The sequence below is a fragment of the Macaca mulatta genome, chromosome 2, assembly GCF_049350105.2.
Source record: "Macaca mulatta isolate MMU2019108-1 chromosome 2, T2T-MMU8v2.0, whole genome shotgun sequence".
In the NCBI taxonomy this organism is placed as follows: Eukaryota; Metazoa; Chordata; class Mammalia; order Primates; family Cercopithecidae; genus Macaca; species Macaca mulatta.
Genome location: NC_133407.1, coordinates 158725821 through 158746983, shown reverse-complemented (window position 1 = coordinate 158746983; position 21163 = coordinate 158725821). Strand labels below are relative to the sequence as shown.

At 45.2% G+C, this 21163-nt stretch overlaps 1 protein-coding gene across 5 annotated transcripts in view; it reads right to left on the bottom strand.

Moving 5' to 3' along the window:
• HEG1 (heart development protein with EGF like domains 1) overlaps positions 1-21163 on the bottom strand; it is an 89331-nt gene that overhangs the window by 60617 nt on the left and 7551 nt on the right. For 4 of the 5 annotated variants that reach the window (XR_013414359.1, XM_002802678.4, XM_077993775.1 and 1 more), the window contains exon 2: positions 1598-1891. Coding sequence is in view for 4 of the 5 variants with exons in the window: in XM_002802678.4 (XP_002802724.4) it covers positions 1598-1891 (294 nt within the window). In the remaining variant the exon portion in view is untranslated. Of the gene's footprint in view, positions 1-1597; positions 1892-16259; positions 16498-21163 lie in introns of those variants that run through there. The other variant, XM_077993777.1, reaches the window with a different exon arrangement.

Here is a 21163-nt window from a genome sequence, read left to right as displayed (position 1 = left end):
AGGATAATAATTCATTCTACAAAAAATAAACTCCTGAAAGAGACCACAAACCAAGCCAGAGACTGTTATTAGATCTCACAAAGATTCTGTGTATTGTGGTAAAATTCTCAGAAAAGGGGCTCACTGGAGGTAAGTATGGAATCAGAGATCAGGGTTCTGATCATTAGGACCCAGCATCCACATTCCACCAAATTGGTCCCAGAATTTACCTGAATGCAATATAAACAAAATTCCCAATATCTAGGTGACCAAGAAGACCAGGGAATATCACGTGCAGAGTTTCTAAGCTCTGTAAGAATCATTTATGAATACAAAAGACTTTCATATGCATCTTTACAGGATCAAGCCCCTCCCAACCAGATCTCCTGCCACTAGGACCTGAAACCATGGAGTCATCTCTGACGGCTTCATCCTTTACTTTCAGGCCATCAACAGATCCTATCACTTTTCCTTGGTGAAGTCTCTACCAATCCCCTCCTCTTTATCCCTGTGGCCACCAGGCCACATTGCAGCACCTGATGTCTGAATTTCTCTGTCTGCCTGGGTGGTCCTTTGGATTCCAGGTTCCCTCCATCCTCCCACCCCCCCATGCTAGACATCCTGTACCTGCCTGCCGGGTGAATCCTCCTCAAATTCACTTTAGCTATGTCACTTACTTGCTCAGAAACCTTCACTGACTCTTCCTACCACACCAAATCTAAACTGCCAGGTTTCTAAAGTCCTCTGTGATTGTCCCTAACCCCATCCACACAATGGTCCTGCCTGCTCCTCCTCTCCTCTGTGGGCAACTGATACCCTTCCCAAGGGAGGCTGCTGGCCTTGCCACCCTACAGACAGGCCACACCTGTCTTTCTCTCCTCTGCACTTCACTTTTGTTGTCCAGGCATTCCACACCTCAGCACCCCCGCCACCTTGCTCAGATACACACACATAAGCTCTAATCCCAGTTTGGAAACCTGTTAACTGTTTGACCCACACGTATTGGGTCAACTAACTTCTCTGAGCTTCAGTTTCCAAATGCCTAAAAGGAGAACAACATGATCTAACGGGCTTGCTGGAAGGATTGAAAGAACAGACACGGTGGTATGTAGTAGGTCCCTAATTAATGCCAGTTTTTCTTAGACTTCTCTTCCTCGATGAAATCTCGCCCACTGAGCCCCAGCACCTTCTTGACATTCTTTGCTAAAAATAGCAAACCACCAGGCTGTGCACACCAGAGCAAGAACAACCGTTTGGGCCACATGAACACAAACCAAACCCAAGCCTGTCCCAGCTATGCATCCCACAAAATATAGTGTCTCTGAGACCCTCAGGTGTGGCAGGCTCCCTGGAAAAGGCACAAAGTTTGGATTCCACTGGCCGTGGATCACAGATACCACAGGACCAGCAAGGCTGCTCAGCAAATCTGCATCCTTGTCTGGTCTGTATTGACAAGCATAATACAAATGAGGCCTAAGTCACAGGTCTGACCCACCCCAGCCTAGGAACCTTGGAAGGGCACAATGGTTCAGAATGGGGGTTGTGGGGAATGGCAGAAACTTTGTTTTCCAGGACTGGACACGCATGCATGAAACGCACATCATCAGCACAAGCTCACCTAAGGTGCTACTCTGGGAAGTCAGAGCTGTTGCAATCTCCAGCGAGTACCCAACAGGCAAATTGGTGAAGTTTGTTCTACTTGAAGAGCCATTCCTTCCTCTAGCCTCTGCTGTTTCAGCAAGTAGAGTGAGGTTTTCTGGAGCATCCAAAGCAGCATAGCTCTTCCCGGAGGTCTGAACCATCACGCCCTCTTTGGAGGACACTGTTGAAAAGTCCTCTTGATTCTGATAGAAGGTGATGTTTTCTATGAGGGACTCAGTGTTACTTTCTGGCCAGTGTTTCCAGGCAGCATCTGAAACAAGAAGAGGATGCATCAGGGAGAACTTGCTGGCTTCTGAAAAGAAAAGTAAACCTTCAGAAAAGATACTATGAGACACATCAGTAGAGAGGGAATGCAAATAAAAGAATTTTGGCCAGGTGTGGTGGCTCACGCCTGTAATCCCAGCACTTTGGGAGGCTGAGGCGGGAGGATCACCTGAAGTCAGGAGTTCAAGACCAGCCTGGCCAACATGGTGAAACCCTGTCTCTACTGAAAATACAAAAAAATTAGCCAGTCATGATGGCAGGCACCTGTAATCCCAGCTACTAGGGAGGCTGAGGCAGGAGAATCACTTGAACCTGAGAGGTGGAGGTTGCGGTGAGCCAAGAATGTGCCATTGCACTCCAGCCTGGGCAACAAGAGTGAAACTCAATCTCAAAAAAAAAAAAAAATAATAATTTCTCCTTTCTTTTTTCCCCATATTAATTATTCTTATAATCCAGAGGAAGGAATTATAAAGCAACAATACAATACAGGATTAAATTTCATTGTACATAGAATGATAAAAATTTATTGATAGAAAGAGATCAGCATGGGGCTCGTGGAAGAGCAACTGAACCTCTGGCACCTGTGCAGGTCAGAGAGGGAACTGGAGAAGGAAGATTGGGTGTAAGCATAAGGCAAGAAGCATCCCATATTTGCCAAAGTTGCTAAGTCTGCCTCCTGGGGTGGTAGGAAGCTATTATACAAGCTGGCAGCCCTTGACCCTGACACCTACTCTTGCAGGTGGGAGGTGTAATACACAATTCTGATAAAACATGAAGACTCTGGCAATATTACTAAAACTTGTGTGATATGAATGGGTTTGAGGCAGTAATTCCAAATTGAATTTATCTGAAGGAGATAGTCAAGAATGTGGACAAAGATTTAGCTGCATAGATGTTCATTACAGCATTGTTTACAATAGAAAAAGGAAAAGAAAGAACAAACCTAAAACTCTTTCAGCGGGGGAGGGTCATGCATCTTGCCCAAGTCGCACAGTCAAAAAGCAGGAGGGCCAGGCGGCCTGCTCCAAACCCAGGCCCCTCACCCGCCAGCTGTGCTCAGCTGGAAGGGAAAATGGTGGAAAGGAGTATGGTTTCCAGTTGGGAGTGCTGAGGAAATAATGCTCTTGAGTATGGACTGTTACTTGAAGCTTGTATATTAGGAATGTATTTATATTAGTCAGAAAATACATTTAAATGATAGTTAACTTCCATAATGCCCAAGATGGTGGCAAAGAGGGTATTAGTTAAAAATGTTCTGAGGATAAAGTTAAAGTTGGGGGTTAAATTGGGCAACAGTAAGTCATGTGTAGCATCAAATGCCATTTGTCAAGGCAGGAGGTTCAGGGTCAGAGCAGGTGTGTGGGATGCCCAAGTCCAGTCCAAGAAAGCTGCCCTGTTACTCTGGAAAAGTCTGTACCCAGCCTGGCCACTGCTCAGAAGCCAAAGCTGGGCCACTGCTGGGTGCTGGGCCCCTAAAAAATAGCACCAAAACCAACCAGGATTCTGAGAACACTGCCCTTTCCTCATACATCCAAAACAATATAGAATCCAATATGAAATATGGGTGCCAATTGAGGGACACTGAGAAAGGGTGAGGACAGGGCCACGTGACATTGTCGCCGATTACATGACTCCCTGAAAACAACATTTAATTTTCCCCACTTGGAAATGGTATTTCTCTTTCTGCTTGGGAATGGGGACTGTGGGCACTGGTGAGAAACCTCTGTGGGGATGAATGGAATCACTTCTATCTATATGAATCAAACAAAAATGGCAAACCATCAGACAAGCAGAAGCTGCAGGCAGAACCGCACACACACACACATACACATGCACACACATACACATGCACACATACACACATACACACGCACACATACACACATACACACACGCACACGCACACATGCACACACACGCACGGAACAAGTTATCTCTCAGATCAGTGCTGCCTAAGCGATACTGAGTCACAAACACAATCTACAAGTGTACACTTTAAATTTTCTAGTAGCTGCATTTTTAAAATTAAAAAATGTGAAATTAATTTCAATATTAATATTTTATTTCACTCAGCATATCCAAAATATTATCACTCAATGTGTAATTGATATAAAAATATTTTGAGATATTTTATATTCTTTTTTTGGTATTAAACGTGTTTTGGGAACCACATCTCAAGAGTTCCATAGCCACACGTGGCTGGTGGCTGCATCACTTGCCAGTGCAGTTCTAGATCGATGGTTCTGAACATTTCTCCACCCTGATTCACTCCTTCTAGAAGCAGTGGCTCACTTATTTGGGGTTAGGGGGTGATGATTGCAAAAAACTTCCAGAAGACATTCTGACAAACCTTCCTGAGAGAATCACTTCCTCCCCAAATCCCTTGAGAGTTACTGTTTTTATGCCTCTTGTTCTGTTTCCTGTGGGTGATAATTAACAGAGGCTTCCTGGAGGGGGAGGGAAGTTGCCATGCATCTGGGCTCCTCTGGGGCCCAGTTCCAGACAGGCAAGACCCACGTGCAGCTAGAAATGGGACGTGGAAGGGCGTTTCCAGGGGTAGCCACAAGGCCTCCAAGTTCAACTTGAGAGCCTGGGGTTACAGACAGCAGTGGCCCACAGGACACGCTCCCTTTGTTCTACCTCTGGGAGCTACAAAGGCAAGCTGGTCTCCTGGGAGGAGGTGAAAGGTCTGAGGATGCTTTCTCTCTCCTCTTGGTTAACTGTACACAATGAGAAATTATTCCCCAAGGAAGCCAGAGAGAAGCGATTGTGGGGAAGCAGAAGGGACTCGAAACCCATGCCCCAAAGCTGGCCAGCTGTGAGCAAAGGGAAGGCAATGAACTTGGCTCCATTACAACCTTCAGACAAGGTGAGACTCAGCCATTGGTGAGTGTGACGGGGCCTTTGAGGAGGCAGCTTTGTTCCCTTCCTCTCCAGGGACCAGGAGTGGAGGTCCCAGAGCCCAGTCAGCTCAGGGAACTCCAGTGCAGTCTCCGAGGGGAAAAGAACGGCCACATGCAGACAGTGCAGGACCCACACTGACCTGCGCTCTCTTCCTGGAGGGGTGACTAAGGATGTAAGAAAGAAAAAATGCACGCTATAAACAAAACTAAAAGGCAGACAATAGTCCTGCAGTATCCTCAATGACCCTGCCACTAAAAACAACTCAAAATGCTGAACAAAATATATTTTTAAAAAAATTTCTGAAAGCATTGCTGAGCTGGCAAGTAAGTAAAGAATCAAATCTTCTGAGGCCAAAAATGAACCATGACTAGGAATCCAGAGAAATGAGCTAATGTTGAGGCTGGCAGCTGCCCTGGAGGCACCTGTTCAACATTTGTGACCTTGAATTTCTGTTCTGATGGCTGCCGAGAATCAGGAGATGGGAGACACGATTCTCAAGGAGGGAATCCAACAGGAAACCACTGTGTAAAGCTGGGACTTTACACAGCTATGCCTTGGGTGTAAGGCAAATAGAAACAAACCTGCCCCACAGAAGGGCACAGCAAAGAAACCTGGCCCTTCAATCTTGGTTTCAAGTGAAAGAAGAAATAAATCTCACCCAAGAATATATAACCATAAAGCTAGCCCTCGTATGGGTGTGCCGCATGTCACATTACCTCTGTGGTCTAAACTAAGGATGTATTTACGAGTGGTCCTGAATCCTGCGAATGTACTAAAAACCACCGAATTGTATACTTTCAAAGGGTAAACTTTATGGCATGTGAATCAGGGGCCTCCACACCCAGGCCACGGACTGGTAGTGGTCCATGGGATATTAGGAACCAGGCTGCACAGGAGGAGGTGAGCAGTGGGCAGGCGAGCATTGCCACCTTAGCTCCGCCTCCTGCCAGCTAAGCAGTGGCATCAGATTCTCAAAGGAGCAAGAACCTTATTGTGAACTGTGCATGTCCGAAAGATCTAAGTTGCATGCTCTGTCTGAGACTCTAACGCCTGATATGATCTGAGGTGGAAGAGTTTCATCCCAACCCCCAGCCCACCCCACTCCACCCTATCTGTGGAAAAATTGTCTTCCATGAAACCGGTCTCTGGTGCCAAAAAGGTTGGGGACCACTGATGTAAATTATATCTCCAACACACACACATCCTGTTAATAATGGAGCAGGGGCGGTCCTGATGGATAGTGCCTTCAGGTACCTGTACTGTGTAGACACAAATACAAATGCTCTCCAGATAAACATATCTTCAAACCAGTTGTTATCACTTATTGATAACATTCTAAGGAATAAGAGACCACAGTCAAAAATCACAAAATACATGAGAAAATGAGGCATCCATGAGGAAACAAGACATCCATACCTCTTTGTCTGGTAACTCTAGTATTTGAAGTCTTTGCTTGTTAAACAATTGCCAACAAATTAGACAAGCAAAGACTTCAAATGCTAGAATTACCAGACAAAGAAGTATACAAAACTACATTAGAAAAAAATGTTTTAAAAAGAGACTATAAATAATAACCCAAAATATTTGAAACAAAGCTAGATGGAAATTCTAGAAATAAAAAAGTAGTAATTGAAATTTTAAAAACTCAACAGCAGATTAGATATGACCAAAGTGAGAATTAGAAAATAATTATAATTCACTAGGCATGGTGGCTCACACTTATAATTCTAGCACTTTGGGAGACCAAGGCAGGAGGATCACTTGAGCCCATGAGTTCAAGACCAGCCTGAGCAACATAGTGAGACCTTGTCTCTACAAATAATAAACAAAATTAGCTGGGTATGGTGGTGCATACCCGTGGTCCCAGCTACTTGGAAGGCTGAGGTGGAAGGATCGCTTGAGCCCGGGAGATGAAGGTTGCAGTGAGCTGTGATTGTGCCACTATACTCCAGCTTGGACAACAAAGTGAGACCATCTCGAAAGAAAAAAAAAAAGAGTTAGAAAATAAATGATAATAGAATGCTCAAAATGAGATTTAAAAACAGAAAAATATGAAAAAGAGGTTGGCCGGGCGTGGTGGCTCACGCCTGTAATCCCAGCACTTTGGGAGGCCGAGGTGGGCGGATCACAAGGTCAGGAGATCGAGACCATGGTGAAACCCCGTCTCTACTAAAAATAGAAAAAATTAGCCGGGCGCAGGGGCGGGCGCCTGTAGTCCCAGCTACTCGGGAGGCTGAGGCAGGAGAATGGCGTGAACCCGGGAGGCGGAGCTTGCAGTGAGCCGAGATTGCACCACTGCACTCCAGCCTGGGCAACAGAGCGAGACTCCGTCTCAAAAAAAAAAAAAAGAAAAAGAGGTTAAGAGACAAAAAGAATGAGAAAGTCCAACACACAATGGATTGGAGTTTAGGAGGAGAAAACAGAGAAAGTAGAAGTGAAAATATTTCTTTAATTTTTATTGTTTTATTTTTTATTTGAGACAGAGTCTCACTTTGTCACCCAGGCTGGAGTACATCTCAGCTCATTGCAACCTCCACCTCCTGGGTTCAAGCAATTCTCATGCCCCAGCTTCCTGAGTAGCTGGGATTACAGGTGTGCCACACACCTGGTTAATTTTTTTGTATTTTTAGTAGAGATGGGGTTTCACCATGTTGGCCAGGCTGGTCTCAAACTCCTGACCTCAGGTGATCTGCCCACCTCAGCCTCCCAAAGTGTGGGGCTTATAGAAGTGGTAATATTTCAAAAGGTAATGGCTGAAAAATTTCTCAAACTAATGAGAACTATAAACCTTCATTTTATGGCGGCTTCTTAGGAGACTAAATTGAAAAAGAAACATATACCTCTATCATAGTGAAACTGCACAAAAACCACAGGCTAAGACTAGGTCTTAAAAGCAACCAGAGGGGATAGAAATGATAAATCATCTATAGAAGGTGACAATTACAGCTGATTTCTCAGCAGTGACAATGGAAGCCAAAAGACAGTGGATAAATATTTTCAACATGCTGAGAGAGAAAACTATAATCGTACATTCAGCAAAGCTATCTTTCAGAAACATCTTCAGACTATCAAATAAAAACACGTTCAGTCAAAATTAAGCTTTTCAACCATTCCTACCAAAGGAAATTATAACAAATTTCTTTCAAGCAGAAGAAAAACAATCCTTAATGAAAGATATCAGATGCAAGTCAATGTAATGAGCAAAGAAAACAACACATGTGTGAATAAATCTAAAGGAACACTGAATTTATGAAATAATAACAATAATTTCTCATTTGTGAAATAAAACAAGATGGAACAAATCCTGCATAACAATAGCTCATAAGTCTGGCATGGGATAATTAGAATCATGTTGCGTAGGAGAAGGTTAACTTTGAGTTCTGTGAAAAACGCATTTAAAATATCTCTCTAAAGAATAGAAATAGAGGCCTGGCATGGTGGCTCACGTCTGTAATCTCAGCACTTTGGGAGGCTGAGGTGGGAGGATTACTTGAGGCCAGAAGTTTGAAACCAGCCTGGGCCACATAGTGAGATACTGTCTCTATCAAATAAAAAAAATTAACCAGGCATGGTGGTACATGCCTGTAGTTGCAGCTACTTGGGAGGCTAGGGTGGGAGGATCGCTTGAGCCCAGGAGGTCAAGGCTGCAGTGAGCTGTGATGGTGCCACTGCACTTCAGCCTGGATGACAGAGCAAGACCCTGTTTCAAAAAAAAAAAAAAAAAAAAAAGAATAGAAATAGAATGTGTCACTTCCAAATTGGTAGAGCTTGGAATGATAGAAAATGAATACTGCCTAAAACCAAATATTAAAAAAAATCAATAATAGATAGCAACATAAGCAGGTTAGAGATATGGAAAAAAATACTAAGATAATCAGTTAAAAGGGTTGAGAATGTTTGATTGTGGGGAACAAAAAATGATGATGATAGGAGTAATCAGAGTTTTATTACAGCTTTATACAATCTATTTGATCTTCAAACTATGTATAAGTCTGACAAAAATAAAAGCTATATTTGTAAAAAGTTGAATGACAAACAAGGGTAAATGTCTGCAGTGCCTGATAAAAATGTTTAGCATCCTTAACACACAAAGAACTTTTTCAAATCCCTAAGATGTACCCCTCGTAGACAAAGAACATGAATGTGCAATTCACAAAAGGAAATATATAAGTGGAGAATAAATACATGAAAGCGTTGTTGAAAAGCAAGGTACAAACCCAAACTAGAAAAGACCTTTTATATTACTTGTTTATTTTTGCATATCAAATTGGCAAAGATTTAAGAATAATATCTAATGTCGTTACAGGTACTTTCATATGATATTGGTAAAAATACAATTAACAGTCTTTTTGGTGAGGAATTTAGCAATCCATTGCAAAAGCATTAAAAATAGGTATATATTTTGGCCCAAGAATTCCATTTCTGGGAATGAGTTCTAAGGAAATGATTAGGAAGTGTGCAAAGTTTCGGGTATAAGGAAGTTTATCACAGAATTGTTTATAATAATGAAAAGTGGAAACAACCTAAATTTTGACAATAGGGAGTTAGTTAACTTAATTATGAGACAACAACATTTTAAAGGACTGACCAAAATATATTGTTGATACAGTTTTTCTTATGTATTATGCTCACACTATATTGTTAAATGCAAACACAAATTACAAAATAGTATGTATCATATGATTCCATGTTATTAAAAATATATCTATGACAAATGTGTCTCCTAAGAAAAAGAACAAAAATGGTTGGTATCTTGATAAAAGGATCCCAGGTCTACGGACCTGGAGAAGCCACTTAGGAATGGGCTTTCTGGGATCCCCAGACTGCCTCCTAAGGTAGGTGAAGTCTGTAGACCTTTTATAGAAAGTTGGCTCATGCAACTTGCTACTAACCAAGTGTGCAGGTAGGAGTTCCAGTGACATTTCTGAAACATAATATAAGCATGTGAGTGGCTTTTGATGGCATAGCTGAAAGACTGATGAGTTTCCTTGTGCCTTGGCTGCTCTGCCCCTGGATGCCTAACTACTCTCAGTAACAGTCCTGGCCGTAACTGGTGGCTCATGACCACCTCCCCAGAGCAGTCAGACACAAGATACACCCTTGGCCAGTGCAGCCACTACTGGCCCCTGCTGGCCCTAAAGACCTGCCTTCTGTGGTTCCACCTCCACTTCTTCTCCTTAGTCAGCGGGCACCAGAGTCGCCTCCACTGGCGAGAAGCTACTGCTTTCCATGTCTCTAGAAATTCAATTCTTAATAAGAGAGGCAGTGGGGGAATGCACAGACTGTAGTTCAAGTGAGACCATGGAGGTTAGACTTCTGGCTCCACCTCTTTCATACCCTATGATCTTAAGTGAGATTGTTAATTTCTCCATGCCCCAGCTTGCCTTTTGTAAATGAGGATATTAACAGTAACTCCCTCACTGGGTGGTTGTGAAAACCAGTGGAATGTAGACATGTAAGAGCATAGGAAGAGTACCTGGTACATAGTGAATGCTACATATGTCATAGCTATTAAATGGATTTAGGGTTGTCAACTTTTAAGAAATAGATTTGGGTAGACGACCTTGGCAGGCACTGCTAATCAATCAAAGCTCAGTGTCCTAATCCTTCTTCAGGTAGTGGACCAGAGCCCATACCAGAGCGGCCCCAGGCTCCCAAGCCCTCTTAGAAGCTAGGAATCCACTCTGACAAAAGCACTGAGGCTAGACAAATGGCTGCAGGAACAGTCTGGGCCTCGCTGACTTCCACTCCACGACACCTCTCCTAGGAGGTGTAGGGAGAGCTTAGGGTGCACAGGGTGAGACCTGGGACCACCTCCAGCACAGCAAGCTCTTGAAGTCACTGGCTCATGCAATTTGCTACTAACCAAGTGTGTAGGTAGGAGTTCCAGTGACATTTCTGAAACATAATGTAAGCATGTGAGTAGCTTTTGATGGCATAGCTGAAAGACTGATGAGTTTCCTCACTGATCCTTGGGAAACAATATGAAACAATATGAAAGACATCCCACTGTCCCCTATTGAACTCCGGGTGCCCCTCTATATCTCCTATTGCCTACGAACTTTTCCTTAGGAAAGGGATTAATAAACCACACAGCTGGGGCAGGCAACACCCCCAGCCCACCCCTACTGCCACTGGAGGTCTTGTTTGACTGTGAACATCCAAGTGCTTTACACCATTCCCAGCGGCATCTCAGCAGGGACAACGGGTCAAATGCTAAAATATGTACTGAAGTCCAATGACTGATCCTTTCTGAAGCCCTGAGTGAGTTAGGACCGCTGTGGATGAATTCTGTTGAGGGCATGGCTCCCTATTCAGCACCTGTGTAAACCCTGAATAGAGAGTAATTTGGAATAAACCTGCCACATGGGGGGCGAGGTGTCAAAGAACCTGCTCTTATTCTTGGTGGAGAAGAGAAATGACCATGGAGAAATGGAAAGGAGACAAGATTCCTCAAGCTTCAGAGCCTGCGCCCAATGAAGTCAGGAGAAAGGAGAAGAGGCTGTGCCCCCTCAGACATTCATGGGGTGGGAGGGGGCACCCTGGAGGCTCAGTAGACTGGTGCTGTGCACCTCACCCGGGCCAGCTTCGCAGATGGTGGGAGATGATCATTCAAACCCCATTCACACCAACCCTCTTCATGTTGGAGACGAGACATCCCATTTCTCAGGTATCTTTTGAGCTGAAAATACCATCCTTCCCTCTGTACTTAGCCCCCTGTGCTGGGCTGTAACTTTCCCTTGTACCATGAACGGAGATTAAATTAACAAGAGAGTTTTATTGCTTGCTTTGCCTGTTTTTTTTTTTTTCCTCCTAATTGACAACTTCCACTTCTGTAGCGTCTTAATGTTCCAAAACATCTGTTTGTGAACCAGCATCATCAGGGATGCTAGCACAGCCCAAGAATAGGATTTCCTAATTAGCAGCTGCTACAGAGTCAACTCCTTGCCACCCTCCACTCCCTGCCCGTGATTTGGGGCTTTTCAACTTGCATTGTTTCGGAGCAGTGGAGTGAGTAGGAGCATACAGGGAGTGTGCTGTGTTATCCAAAGAGGCAGTTTCCTCCTGGAGGGTCCACCCCACCCCCACACCTCGGCGTCAACCCCCGCAGCGGGCCAAATGACAAGCACTGCCAGCTACAAGCTTGTGTTTCTGAGGCACACAGTTGAAGAACAAGCCCTTTATTTTCTTTTCCCTCCATTTGGATTCAGATTTCACTAACATCTATTTAGGGCTTACCACGTGCTAAACATTTTCACATGCATTATCTCATTAATACCCTGTCAAGCGGGTATTATTATCCTCATACGGCACATGGGGAAACTGAGGGTCAGAAAGATTAAGTGATTGTTCCAGGTCACGCACTCAATAGCAGTACAGACACAGTCTGAACCCAGGGCTCATTCCATCACACTGCAGCTTATTCCGTGAGGCTTTAAGGCACTGGCCAGAAGAGCAGAGCCAAAAAAAAAAAAAAAAAGCCCCCCACAAAAAGCCAAACTGCAGCTTGAAACACAACTGTGCTGACCTTGTTTCTCCCTAAGAGGAATGAAATGCTGCCTATCACATGGGCTTTGGAATCAGACAGACTTGATTTGACAACAGCTGCACGTTATTAGCTAGAAGACTGAGCAAGAGGACTTCAAAATCAGCTTCTAACTCAGAGAGGATTTTTATGCATAACAAAAGAATAAGAGAGAAAGAGTGGAGCCATAATGGAGAACGAGCTTGAGGAACAAGAAAAGTCTGTTTTTGAAACGTGACGTTTGGGGTGATGTTACAATTTCCAAGTGAAAACGTCTGGCAGACAGTTAAAGATTCAGGACTGCTGATTAGGAGAAGGCCAGGATATGACATACGAAGGGAAAAATCAAGGATCAAGGACTGATTTTCGGGAAAACGAATGTGGAGACAGCAGAAGAGCCAGTGACAGAGACACAGATGACAAGGGAAGGATAGGATGAAATTAAAGGTAAGAGCCAGTGAAGAGGAAGGCAGTGAGACCAGCCCTACAGAAAGTCCCTAGGCCTTTCTAGGGTGTTGCCTGGTAGAAGAAAGATGAAAGTCATACTGCTTAAAAGGGAGAGGTTCCAGAACAGTAAGACACCGATCCCCAGCTGCGGAATTCCCCGTTCCTGCCTCCCCGGTAGAGCATTCCTGGGATCCTCAATTTGGGGTCTGGTGGACCACATTCAAATGAAAATATACCTACACTGTTGTAGATACCAGCAACGGATCCTTACACCTATGAGAGTGGGTTTCTTTGTCATTTTAAAACATTTTCCTAAAATTTAATTGTTCATACAGGGAGGGGAGAAAACAGACTCTTTTTCTTTTTTTTTTAAAGGACTTTCAGCACCCTCCTTTAAAAATCCCCTTTGAGTATGATGGACGCCCACAGACTGAAGAGGGGCACAGCACTGTTCACAGGTCCTTGCCAGGAGAGTGAATCTGTGCTTCTCTTCCCACAGATCTAATTAAGAAAAAAATTCCCACGCATTTTACAATCGACAAAGTACTTTTCACGGGATAATTTCACGGCCTAAATTATCCCTTTAGATTCTGACCCTCTGAGTGGCAGGCAGGAGGGTAATTCTTGCCCTGTCTTACAGAAGTGGAGACTGAGGCTCCGTACAGAAGTCACCTGCCCGGGTTAACCCAGAAAATAGGTGGCAGAGCGGAGACTAGAGACCAGCTCCTTCATTCCAGTGTCTTTCCTCACTGACCACTTTCTTTTTTTTTTTTTTTTTTGAGACGGAGTCTGGCTCTGTCGCCCAGGCTGGAGTGCAGTGGCCAGATCTCAGCTCACTGCAAGCTCCACCTCCCGGGTTTACGCCATTCTCCTGCCTCAGCCTCCCGAGTAGCTGGGACTACAGGTGCCCGCCACCTCGCCCGGCTAGTTTTTTGTATTTTTTAGTAGAGACGGGGTTTCACCATGTTAGCCAGGATGGTCTCGATCTCCTGACCTCGTGATCCACCCGTCTCAGCCTCCCAAAGTGCTGGGATTACAGGCTTGAGCCACCACGCCCGGCCAGTAACTGACCACTTTCAAACGAAAACCAGTGAGGACTGAGCAGAGAGAAGCTCTTGCTAAACTGGTTTCCAGCATGTGGCAAGCTCTACTAGCTAGCATCCACACTGCTTTACTTCCTTCATTCTGGCCAAAGTTACCTGGATTGTCTCTGGTGCCCCCATCCCTCTGCAAAGGTGACCACTACCCTTAGGGACCAAAGCAACCAGCTAGCCTGACCATCACGGGACTGAGGTCCGAGAGGAAGAGTAACAGTTTCAAATCTGCAATCCAACCAATGAGTAGCATTTATCAACTCAAAAAATACTTTCACACCCATTAGGAAGGCTATTATCAAAAAAGAAGAATGGAAAAGAAGTGCTGGCAAGGATATGGAGAACTCGGAACACTCCTGCATTGCTGGCGGGAATGTAAGATGGTGCAGCCACTGTAGAAAACAGTATGGCAGTTCCTCAAAACCTTAAGAGTTATGAGTTGATCCAGCAATCCCACTTCTGGGTCTATATCCAAAAGAATTGAAAGCAGGAACTCAAACAGACACTTATGCACCCATTTTCATAGCATTATTCACAACAGCTAAAGATGAAAGCAACCCAGCTATCTATCAGTAGATGAAAGGATAAACAAAATGTGGTATATATGTACAATGGGATATAATTCAGCCTTCAAAATGAGGGAAATTCTAACACATGCTACATGGGTAAACCCTAAAAACATGATGGTAAGTGAAATAAGCCAGCCACAAAAGGACAAATATTATATGATTCCATTTTCATGAGGTATCAAGAATAGGCAAAATCACAGAGACAGAAAGCAGAATAAAGGTTTTCAGGGGCTGGGAGCAGGGAGGAACAGGAAGTTATTATTTAATGAGTTTCTATTTGGGATGATGAAAAATTTCAGTAAACAGATGGTGATGATGATTGCAACAACATTGTGATTATACTCAATGCCACTGAACTGTATAGTTAAAAATGGTTAAAATGGTAAAGTTTATGTTGTGCATATTTTACTACAATAAGAAATGTATGTATTTACTAGGCCAAGCACAGTGGCTCATGCCTATAATCCCAGCACTTTGGGAGGCCAAGGCGGGTGGATCACTTGAGGTCAGGAGTTCGAGACCAGCCTGGCCAACATGGCAAAACCCTATCTCTACTAAAAATACAAAAATTAGCCAGGCATGGTGGCACGCGCCTGTAATCTCAGCTACTAAGGAGGCTGAGGTACAAGAATCGCTTGAACCTGGGAGGCAGAGGTTTCAGTAAGCCAAGAGCATACCACTACACCCCAGCCTGGGTGACAGAGCAAGACCCTGTCTCCAAAAAAAAAAAAAAGTATGTATTTACTGAACACCAACCATAAGCAAGGCACTGTGAGGGTTACAAGGATGAATCAGGTACAGAATCTGCCTCCAGGAGTTCCAGGAGAGCTGGACCATGTTAATAGGTCTCTATGATGCTTCTGAGGTATGAGAAGGGGCCCCCCAGGGGTAGAGACTGAGACTGTGCCTGGGAGTTTGGAAGGGGCAAGGCTGGGACTACAAACCCATCCTCCCTTCCACGGCTGCCAGTCCCAGTCCCCTTCAGATAGCAGGAGCCCTTCCCCTGCAGGCCCTCTTGGCCTGATACCTTCCCCCAAGGGTCCTCCCGATGAGGGGGATTTCAGGCCAGTGGCCAGCAGCGGGATATTCTGGGACATGCAAGAACCTTGGGGGCCTGTGGGAAGGTGGCTGCAGCCTCCCCAGAAAAGCAGCCACCCACTCAGCGAGGCCACTCTGGGCTGTGTTTTGAAACTCTGCTGCGGATGTAATGATTTTGGGTGGAGGACGTTTAGAAGCCAAATGAGTTTGTGTGAACAAAAGACTCAGCCCTCGATCTGGACTGTCCAGGGCTCTCGGGGAGTTTCGTTTCCTTCCTTGTTCTTGCCCTGAAAGAGGCAGCCCTAAGAAAAATCAAGCATGTTGGAAAGTGCTGGACTTGAGATTTGACGATCAGATTTTTAAAATGCTTCCCCTGCAAGCACTCTAGTGACGAAGAAAGTAAAACCTACCTCCCCTCCCCGTGAGGGGTCGGCTCTTGTTCAGCTGAGCATTCTCTCCGGGTGACAGACGTCTGCTGGACTGAACCCAGACCCAGGGGAGGCCTGGCCTGGAGCTCCCAAGTCAGGGTCAGCCTTCCAGAAATAGAACCGGCTCTGAGGTGGCCTTGGGCATGAAGGAGGGATGCAGCCTATCCCAGCAGGAGTGAAAGATGAAGGACCTTGAGGTGACCTCAAGCTCTTTGCTTTAAAAAGAATTCTATAGGTTTTTTTCCCCCCAAGGCCTTGAGAAAAAGTCCTAGGGTCAAAGGTCACAAGATTCCCATTTGGTTAAATAAGTGAACAAAAAGGCTTTCTGCAGGCAGGAAAGGGGGTCTACCTTGTTTCTAGGAGCACCTTCGTTGCTGCCTCCATTTTCTTTGCCCCTCTCATCCTTTGACAAATAAATATCCAACAGAGTGGCTGAAGAGGAGGCTCTTTGGTAAAAGGGGAGTTTCCAGAAAGAAGCTGAAGCCGGTAGCTCCCAGTCCCCGCTGGACACAAAGGCCAAGGGCGCCAGCGGGGTGGTGCAGGCCTCCAGGTCTCCTGTGTTGTCACCGCCACATTCGATCACACCCAGAGAGGAAGCTGGGTGGCAGGGCTCCACCAAAGGAGACCTGCCAGGTTAGTGAAACAATAAAAAGGCAAGGAAAAACATCCTGGTTCCGAGGAGGAAGAGGGGGGAGAGGCGGGCGCAGGAGGGGCGGGAGGAAACGGGCCTGCTCCCGGGGGTGTGCGCACTGGGCAGCCCGGCCTGGGCCCAGGCCCCGGAGGCCACACGGCTGGAGGCTGACTTTCAGAAGCTCTGCAGTTAATTTACTCGACAGACCTCTGTGAAGTGGCCCAGGACTCTGAGGAAATCATAGAAACAATTTGTCTGGAGCGTTGACGATTGCTAGAAAATGGAGCCGTGGAGTGATGTTTCAGCACGAAGGGCTCTGAGGCCTGTGCTGGCTGACGGGAGGGAGCCTCAGGGCCTCCGAGGGGAGAGGCTAAAATCTAGTTAAGGGAGAAATGAAAAGTCTGCGAATGCGTTTTGTATATCAAGATTGGGAAACCTGACATTCTGTTCAAATATAACCAGTATTTTAAAAAATCAGTTGTATACCATAGCCAGTTAAGAAAGAGATAAAACAGAGAAAGAGGAAGAAAGAAAGGAGGCTGAAAAGAGAAATAAGACAAAAAGAAATAAAGCTAAGGAATTTTTTCAAAAGACATACCAGAACAGGACAATAATAATGATTATTATTGTTATATTGCAGCCAAAACATAGGTAGCATCCACTCCACGCCAGCCACTGTGCTAAGCATTTCACATGGACTGTCTCAATCCATCCTCACGACAGCCTTATGAGGTCCTCCCATGATTATCCCTGCTTTTCTGGTAAGGAAACTGAGGTGTAGTGAGATTAAGTAATTTGTCTAAGGTTACACAGCAAATAGTAAAACTGGATCCAAACCCAGGTCCATCTGACTGCAAAGAAAATCCAGTTTAAAAAAATACAGAAATAGAGAAAGAATGAAAAAAGAAAGAGCAAAACTAAGACTGAGCGCTCCAGAGAAAGGGTAACATGGACTGAGAGCAAAAGCCAGAAAGGACAGAGCCAGGCTTCCTCCTTGTGGGCTTTGGGGATGTCTCACTAACGACACTGGGATCCAAATTGCAATTTCCTGCCACAAACAGGGATATGACATCTTGATGTCCTATGTAACTCACTGTCCAAATGGAATTCAGCACTCTGATACGATTTAGAAGAAAGGGAAGGAGCAAGGATGGGAGGAAGGGAGAGCGAGGAATCCATGCTGATTACATGCAAGTAAGAAAAGGCGGCAAAGGACGAAGATGATGGGTTTGAGTGCATTATTGGGAGATTATTGGGACCATTAGCAAGCAAAGGGAGGTCAGGTTTTGGAGGAGGAAGGGATGACATATTTGCATGTATAACTGTTACCTGTTGGTTTAAAGTGAAGCTCACTAGACCTGTGTGAATGCTGGCAGATGGCTGAAGATGCAGAACTGGATTATAGTTGGAAGCGCTCAAACAAGTGAAGCCACACTGTGTTTTCTCTCCAATCCTTTGTCCCACAGTTCTCTCTACCTAGACTGTCCTACTTCCTTCCCCTTGGCCTCCTGGCAAAATCAGCTCAGAGATCACCCCTTCCAAGAAATCTTCCCCAGAGACAACTCTCTCCCTCTGGACTGTTTTATCTTGTTACACAATTCTAGCTTATTCTCTCGCAATCCTAGGTCTCTTATGAGAGACTGTGGCTCATAGCAGGCACTCCATAAATGTTCACTGAACCGAGGGGGAGGCAGAAGGTCAAGGGTAGAGTTGTGAAGGACATCCCATCTGGTGGGAGGCAGAAGAGATGGGAAAGCGTTAGCCAGGGCAATCACAGACAGATGACAGGACAGAGGCGAACAACTGAAAAGGCTATTGAGATTTCCCAGAAATGTTCTCCCTTTCTCCAACTCCTTTCCAACTTTCCACTCATCCTTCCATGTCTACCTCTTCCTGATGCCTGCCTCTCTTACAGACATAACGCCTGATGTGTTCCCAGGAAGCATTCATGACTAACACGTACACAGCACATGAATGTTTACAAAGCGTGTCCATGTGGATCGGTTCCATTCATCCTTCCAACAACACTGTGAAGTCAACAAAACAGTTATCGTCTCCATTTTACAGATATGGAAGCAGGTACAAAAGTTAAATGACTTGCCCAAGGTCATAGCCAGTTCACTATATCACAACTAAAACATTGTTCTGTCCAGTTACAAGTGCTTTCACAGCCATAATTGTATTTGCTCCTCCTCAAAAATCTTGTTAGGAGCAGGAAAGTCTTTAATTAAGGCCTAGAGACATTAGGCAGCTATCCAATGCCACAGAGGCGGAGAGCGGAAGGGGTTAAGCACAGGTCCTCCAACCCCCGCCAGAGCTCCACAGCATCTCTCCCCAACTCTGCCAGCAGCTACAGCCAGTAGCACTCCATTACCATAAAGCATGACTGTACTAGAAATAATTCCTAACAAACCACAAGAATTCCCCTACCCAAGTGGATATGGTCCTCTTCAAAGAGGTCCCAATAAGATAACACTTACTCCATCAATACTGTTATTGCTCAAACCATTTTCTAAAATTTGCTACTTTTCTTTTTTTCGTATATATGTGCATATATATATATATACATATACACATACACACACACACACACACACATATATATATATAAAAATTATAGAGATGAGGTCTCACTATGTTGCCCAGGCTGGTCTTGAACGCCTGGCCTCAAGCAATTCTCCTGCCTCAGCTCCCAAAATGCTGGGTTTACAGGTGTGAGCCACTGTGCCCGACCCAATTGGCTAATTTTCAATAGAGGCTGCAGAATATTATTCTCTTGAGTTTCCTGAATAATGATACATTTCCATCTCTTGATAATGATGTTGGATTATTTTGGAAACACAAAACTTCAAAGACGATCTGAGGAAAGACGCAGGAGATGGAGATCCGCGACCCCATTTTCAATCCAGGAGGTTTGCTGCAAGAAACAACAGGGAGTTGCCTGTGTGGCTCACACACACTCTGAAGGTGGCTCTCAACTCCTTCAAACACTTGTGAAGCACGTATTGATAACCCCCAAAGGTTCTGATCTGAAGAATATTCATTGACCACAGAGGTCCAAGTGGGACTGATTTTCAAAGGCTTCTTATTTTGAGGTCGCACCTGGCACACTGCTTTTATTTAATCCTAGTTGCCTTCTATGTGGTCATCTGGTCTCCTCAGATGACCATAGGTGAGGGCTGTTGCACTTGGTTTTTCTGACTTCAAATCATGAAAGTTGGCTCTTTCCTCTTTATGTTTAAGGCTAAGAAGCAAGAGAGAGTTCTAGGGATACCAAAGGGTGAGGTTGGCAGGGGTCCAACGAGGGGAAGACCAGGTAACAGAGGTCTTTGGAACATGGACTTGAACCCTAGGCAGGCAGCTTGCCCGCTGTCCAATAAAATACCTGGAGGGCAAGGTGCGGTGGCGGGGGAGGGGGGAAGTGTTGCTGTCAACACAATGACCAGTGTAAATGGGCACTGGTTTCAGTAGCATTTCTAGAGCTCTCCTGCCCAGGCATCAAGCCGTCTGCTTTATAGGTGTTATACTGCACTTACCCATTCTGAGCAGGGCTCTTTCTATTAACAGCCCATTTGACAGATGACAAACTGACCGCACAGAGAGGCTAAATAACCTACCACAGTCCTACAGCTGGCAAGCGGCACTGCTGGGGTTTGAATTGAGACTGTCTGATCCTTCCAAGCCGGGACCTCTGTGGCCTGTGACTGCAACACCAGCAGGGCTCTCATCCACACCCTGGCAAAAGATGACCCCCGAAAAAGTCTCACCACATGGCCGTAATAAAGGTCCTGGTGGCCAGGGAGGTGGCAGGAGTGAAACCCGTCCCTAAGTTGAAGTGTCTCCATCTCCTATCACCCAGAAAAGGAAAATGGAGTGGTTTTCAATTCTAGCCCAACATATGATAATCACTAGTCACAGCCCTGCACAAGGAACATCCCTCCAGATGACAAGCAGGCATCTCTCTCCTGACTCTTGCTACTCCTTCCTCCAATTTGATTCTTCAGTTCCAAGGTGGAACTGCAGGGCCACCTGAAGAGCTTGACCTTGGCCTCTGCCCTCTTCTTGTCACTTTTCTTCCTCTCCCATCTTCATTTCCCAGCCTATCAGAGACATTAAGGAGAAACTTGCCAACTTAAATCCATCTTTGCCTTCAGCACCTTCTCTGCACAGATAGAGGGCTCCTGTTATTCAGGGTCTTCAGTGAGGTCAGATCCTCCCTCAAGTCCCCCAAGACATTCCAGGAGTTGGGAACACGGTCTTGCCTCCCTGCCATGCCATCTGACCTGTAAACTTTCCTCAAAAACGTTTACATGACAGGAAAGCTAGAATGAAGTTCAAGTACTTCAGAGCTAAAATATTAAGCAAAAGGAAACTGTCCATTTTTAATAGCCTCTGTAGACTTTGCAGATGGTCCTTCCAGCTCCTTAAGAATCCTTGCAACTAGAGCCCCATACCATGTGGTGGTACAGACCCTGCTGCACGATCCTCCATGGCACCTAGAGGAAAACTGACCTCCTTACCATGGTTCTCACGGCCCTGGGTGATCCAGGCACCCTGGCCTTCCTTCTTGCCAATCCTGAGACAAGGCAAGCTGAGTCCTATCTTAGATCATCTGCCCTGGC